The 6,307-nt window shown below is 50.2% G+C and overlaps 1 protein-coding gene across 1 annotated transcript in view; it reads left to right on the forward strand.

The window, feature by feature from the left end:
• The window catches only part of Evc2 (EvC ciliary complex subunit 2), an 85,300-nt gene that overhangs the window by 41,216 nt on the left and 37,777 nt on the right, over positions 1 to 6,307 (forward strand). Inside the window, exons 11-12 of the mRNA XM_029545408.1 lie at positions 542 to 701; positions 4,058 to 4,512. Of these exons, the coding sequence (XP_029401268.1) occupies positions 542 to 701; positions 4,058 to 4,512 (615 nt within the window). The remainder of the gene's footprint in view (positions 1 to 541; positions 702 to 4,057; positions 4,513 to 6,307) is intronic.

The raw sequence follows: 6,307 nt of genomic DNA on the forward strand, positions 1-6,307 counted from the left end.
CACACACACACACACACACACACACACACACACACACACACACACATACACACACACACCTTCCCTGTCCCTTCTCTTCCCATTTTGGTGGCCATTTCTGATTTAGCTCACTGGTTAAGACTCATGGGAAATTAAATGTCAACATGAGTTTTGAAGGGAACATTCAGACCATAGCATCTGAATCAGTACCCAGATGTCCACAGCCCCTCATTGTCTCTTTGTCTCTCTCTCCTCTTCACCCAGGATTCTTGGTCTCCTCTTCTTGGAAAGAGACACTCTTCATACCCCATAGTCTCTGCAGAATATTTTCTCCCCAAACGTCTGCCTATTTCTGACCCATCAGATCTTTCCCCTTCCATCTCTATGAACCCTGACTTCACTGCTGATAACATATTTGTGTCTCAGCAACAACTTCTCCTCCTAGAAGTTTTCCAGCTTGAGACCAGCCTAGTAAGAACTACACGCCCACCATGCAGTGGTCCAGCCTGTGGAGAGGAGGGATGGAGCCTACATTCCCTAACATTCTATCTTCTCCATGTAGGGCTGGCTACTTGGATGAAGATCAGATGGAAACGCTATTGGAGCGTGCACAGACAGAAACCTTTTCTATAAAACAGAAGCTGGACAATGACTTAAAGCAGGAAAAGAAAAGGCTCCACCAAAGATTAATAACCAAGAGGCGGCGGGAACTTCTGCAGAAGGTATGTGAGGCATTGTGTTCCTCATCTCTAGAGAACCCTTCCCACAGAGTAACAGACATTGCTGTCAGCACATGATGCTCAGAGCTGGTGTCATGATCTCCCATCTGTGGTTGATTAGTAGTGACTTCTTAGGATGTTCTGTGAAGGAGGATTCCGTGTCTCAGTATAGCAGAGTTTGTGGTCGACTAGTCATGTCTGCATTGGAAGGAAATCAGAGGACGATGATAGGTCCTGACGTTTTTATGTTTAATTAGTGCTGTGTATTAGATAAGACAATGTCTTTAATCCTTAAGAGGTGCAAGAGTGACAGCCACTGTTTCACTGGGGAAGGCTTCCCAGAGCATGTGCAATACAGATGGGACCCGAGGACAAGTAGTCATTTGAAGCAGGCAAGAGGGATGTGCAACGCTACAGCAGCAGGCAGCACTGCCCTCCAAGTTCGAGCACTAAGACCAGAGTGCACTGTTGCACTTGGCAAGCAAAGAGCAGAGTGGGGCTGGAGTCTGTGGAGGGGTGAGGCCAGGGCTTCAGGGGCACTGGCTACGAGCAGGGCCAACTCCAGGAGGCATGGTATGCCAGTCTGAGGGCTGACCCTCTACATTCAGACCAAGGAGAAGGTTTAAAAGGGGAAGAGAGGGTGACCCTAAGTTTGTGATTCAGGAAGCTTGTTGGGAGCGCTTGGAAAGGCAGATCGTGGTCTAGAGGGTAGCCAAATGAATGTTAGCAACCACTTGAATTGACACAGTACCCAAAGCTTTATCAAGATAGATTCAGAAGTCACATGGGGCCTCAAGGGCCTCAGGGTGACATAAGGTATTATAACAGTCCAGCTGGGTAGAGAGGAGAGAAGGGAGAGCCAGGGGGTTCAGCTGCATCTCTGGATACTGGCTTTTATTTTTATTCTTTGATAATCTCACACTTTAATACTATGCATTTTGTTCTCCTCCACCCCTCACTTTCCCCTCCCCTCTCTTCCCCACACATACCCCCTCAACTTCATGTCTTCTTCTATTTTTTATTTAATGTGTGTACGATCATTTTGCCTGCATGTATGTGTGTCACATCATAAGCCTCCCTGCTGTTGATAGAGGTCAGAAGAGGGTATTGGAGCCCTGGAACTGGAATTGTAGATGGTTACGAGCCATGACGTACGTAGGTGCTGGAAATTAAACCCAGATTCTCTCCGGGCAGTGCACACCTTTAATCCCAGCACTTGGGAGGCAGAGGCAGGCGGATTTCTGAGTTTAAGGCCAGCCTGATCTACAGAGTGAGTTCTAGGACAACCAAGGCTACACAGAGAAACCCTGTCTCAAAAAAACCAAACCAAACCAAAACAAACAAACAAAAAAAACGGACAAAAAAACCCAGATTCTGGAAAAGCAGCCAGTGGTCTTAACCACTGAGCCATCTTTCTGTCTCTCTCCCCTCTCCATACTGTCTAATTAGTGTTGCTCATATTCACATGGGCTGAGGCTGACCACTGCACCACTGGCAACACACCAGGGATCACATCTCTGACGAAAACTGACTTTCCCTTGCACCTGGAGATTGCCTGTCGCTCCTCAGCTAGGAATGGGGGCACTGTGAGCCCCTTCCAAACCCTGTCAGAATGCTCACTTAATGGTTTGATTTAAGGCAGGTCTTGTGCATGTAGGCACAGTTGTTGACAGCTCATCCTTGCCGTGTCTGGGTAACTCTTCTCCAAGTACTCCAACTCTCCCTCTCTCTGTCCCTCTTCCCCAGTGCTCCCCGAGCCTCTGCGGGGGTGGGGTAGGTATGATGTAGGTGTTCCACTGGAGGAGGTAACGTAGCCTCCGGTTCTCATAAGCTGACCAGTTATGAGTCTCTGGGCTAACCACCGTCTACTGCAAAAAGAAGTTTCTCTGACCAAGGCCGAGAGCCTGAGCAAGAAACCCTAGAAACTGCTTTTTATTAACAAATTGTGTCCCCCTGAAAGCCATGCTTCTAACTCTGATCGCTGAAAAGCACTCCATCACCAGCACCGGCCCTTTCAGGTATTAAGGTAGTCACACGTGGGAGCCCAGAGCCACATTTCCTAGACGGTTTGGCCCCATCCAAGGTTAGTGTCTGGAAGAAGGGCGGAACTCCAGGCCTCCATACAGGTCTCAGCCATTTCTTACAGATGTTATTTTTAGCAGTTACTTTTTATAAGTGTTGTGAGTGACTCAGAGGTATAATAGCTCCACAAAGGCTATATGTTGTGTTCCCAAGGCCACGGACATGGCCAGACACATGCAGTCAATAAAGAATTGATTAAAAAAAGTATTGGAGGACTGGATGAATGGTCCCACTGGTCACAGCAGGCGCCGATAGAAGAGCAGTGCTTCTACTTCTTAAATAGACTGCAGCCTGTGGACCCACTGTCACAGGTGATGCCATGATGGCTATCTTCGTGCAGGGCGGGGCTTTCCTACTGTAGAGCCTTAGTACCAGATGTCCGTCACGCAGGAGGTCCTTTCCCCAGGCCTGGCTTAGGGTCTTCCTAAAGAGGCTCCGCTGACCTCAGTAAGCTGTCTCCCAGATAAACATTGGCTCCCCTACTCACATATCATAATTTTAGTGACCACATGCCAAACACATAGTAGGGCCAACAGCAAGTGTGCATTGCTGCAGACTCTGCCATAGGCATTTTCCTAAGTGGGCAATTTTCCTAAGTGCTGAGCATGTATTGAACAACTCATGAAGGTGTGTCTACTGTAGTGTAGGCGCTGTTGCTACTTCCATTTGACAGATCAAGAAACAGGCAGAGGGAAAGCAAGAATTGTGGATGGGAAAGTTGGGCTAGAAACCCAGAGTTTCTGTGTGTGTGTGTGTGTGTGTGTGTGTGTGTGTGTATTTAATATATAGCTGCTTGTCAAACATGAATTTTTAACCATGGTGTGTGTGTGGTTTGTGTGTGTGTGTGTGTGTGTGTGTGTGTGTGTGTGTGTGTAGGAGAGGAGTTGCTGAGGTCTGAGGAGTTGTGAGACCAAGGGTCTCGCACAGGCTAAGTAAGCACTCTGTCACTGAGCTGTGTCCCCAGCTCCTGTGTCACCCACTCACTCATAATTTACTCTTTATTTTGATTCAAAGATTCACTATGTTGCCCTTGAATTTACAATCCTCCTGCCTCAGTCTCTTAGGCAGCTGGAATGACAGACCTATACCACGAGAGTCTGAGGTTTGTGCCAAGCAGTTTTCTAAATTGTTGGGGACAAGACAGTCCTTATACCTTCTGTGTCTTTGTGAGTTTGCAAAGAAAGTACCGCACCTCTTCACCCCAATTCCCTGTGCGCCTGCGCTCCTGCAGCCGTGGGTCCTGCCCATCCCATTGCCCTTTCTCACATTCTCGCCAGCACAAGGAGCAGCAGAAGGAGCAGGTGTCCCTTGGCGAGGCCTCCAGCACCGCAGAGGATGCAGTCCAGTACCTGCAGCAGTGGAGGAGCGTGATGGCCGAGCACACCGCTGCCCTGGAGGAGCTGCAGGAGCGTCTGGACCAGGCTGCCCTGGACGACCTCCGGGTCCTGACTGTGTCGCTGTCCGAGAAAGCCACGGAGGAGCTGAGGCGCCTGCAGAGCACGGCCATGACGCAGGAGCTGCTGAAGCGCAGTGCTCCCTGGCTCTTCCTGCAGCAGATCTTAGAGGAGCATAGCCGGGAGTCTGCGGCTCGCACCACGCAGCTGGAGGCAGAGGAGAGGGAGCGTGGCCAGGAGCTGGTGCAGGGCGTGCGGCAGAGGCTACAGCAGGATGCACCGGAGGCCTACACGGAAGAGCAGGCAGAGCTGAGGCACTGGGAGCACTTGGTGTTCATGTGAGTGATGATATCCGGCGTGTCACCCACTCACTCATAATTTGAGTTGCTTATTGTCACTGCACACAGAACCATGCAGTGACTACTCCTACAGAACACAGCCATCCAGAGTGACCGACACTCTTGACCCTTCCCCACCACACTGGGAAGGGACTAGTCCTTGCAGGAGGGAGAGGCAGGATGTCTGAGCATATGATGCCATCCCTAGACAAATAAGATCTGCAGCGTTTATTAGTCATACACACTGGGATCATAAGTCATACAGGATTACACATGACTGGCAGGGTCATCATGAGATGATGTACTGTAGGCCAGGAGGGTGGGTAACCCAGTTTCTGGGGGGTGATGGTGGTGGTGGTGGCATAAACCTATCTGAATAATGCAGTGGGTTGCCAGTGAATGAAACGTTCCTGGTCCCTCCATAGGAAGTGTTATAACAGCGGGGTGTGGTAGTCAGGCCTGGAATCCCAACCCTTGGGAAGTGAAGGCAGGGAAATCAGTTTGTGGCCAGCCTGGGCCATGTGATGCCATGTCTCACCGTAAAGTAAGGGCTGGGGAGGTGGCTGGCGTGACTAAATGCTTGCTGCACAAGCATGGCGACCTGAGTTGGGAATCCCCAGAACCCAATAAAAGAGCCTAACACAGAGCCCGCAGTCCTAGTGCTGTGGAGGCAGAGGCAGGAGGGCTCTGACAGCCTCACCAAACTGGCAAACTCCAGGCGCAAAACATGCACTCAGAGGGCAGCACGGGAAGCAAAGTAAAAAGGAAAGGCTACCTTGCCAAGTGTGGTGGCACACTCCTGTGACCCTGGCATTCAGAGGCAGCAGAGATCATGAGCTTGAAGCTAGTCTGGGCTACGTAGTGAGACCCTGCCTAACAGAACCCAAACAAAAGAGATGTGCTGTCTGATTCAGGAACCTGAAGAGTGCATGTGGTGGCTTGCATGACAGTGTTAAGATCCTCTCAACACACCCCATGACAGCAGCCATCCAGGTAACACATGAGGTAGCCACAGGCTCAGTCCTGACACCACTCTGCACTGGTTTTGTCTGCCATGCCACCCACTCACTCATAATTTGAGCTGCTATTGTCACTGCACACAGAACCATGCTGTGACTACTCCTATAGGACACAACCATCCACAGTGACTGACACTCCTGCTTTATTGCCAGAAGCTGTAGGTGGTGGGTGAGACTCAGCTGTGAAAGCAGTGGGACAGTCGGTGGCATAATCCAGGGGTCTCTGCCTGACAGCTACACTTCCCTGGCAGTTATTTGTGCTGGCTCAGGCTTGGCTCAGCCTGGAAAGGGGTTGTTGGCATGTCCTAAGGGACCACAAAGAATTGTGTGCTTGCTGAGGGGAAGCTGGAGGGACTGCATACATGACTAGAGTAGAGGAAGCATGGCTGTGGATGGAGAGACGTGTGTTTAAACTGGATACCAGGCTCCATGCGTGTGTGTGGGAAAGATGTTAAACTGCTGCTGGCCTCAACTTCTTGCCTGCAAAATGAGGTGATGGTTCTGAATCTTTTGGGGGTGCTTTCTGTACTGCATGATGTCATCTTAAGGTGTGATGCAAGAGCCTAGGCTGCCCTTGGGGATCTGTGAGTAGACATGGAATGACACAGTGTCTATTTATAACTGTCCTCCCTGGAGGAAGTTACTCAAGGTTTCCTGCCTGGTGCTTTTCCCAGGAGCCAACCTTGATGCTGGGAGAGCAGGTCAGGAGTGTTCAGAGAGTGGTATTGACTAGTGTGTGTGTGTGTGTGTGTGTGTGTGTGTGTGTGTGTGTGTGT

This window comes from Mus pahari, chromosome 13 (assembly GCF_900095145.1).
Source record: "Mus pahari chromosome 13, PAHARI_EIJ_v1.1, whole genome shotgun sequence".
In the NCBI taxonomy this organism is placed as follows: Eukaryota; Metazoa; Chordata; class Mammalia; order Rodentia; family Muridae; genus Mus; species Mus pahari.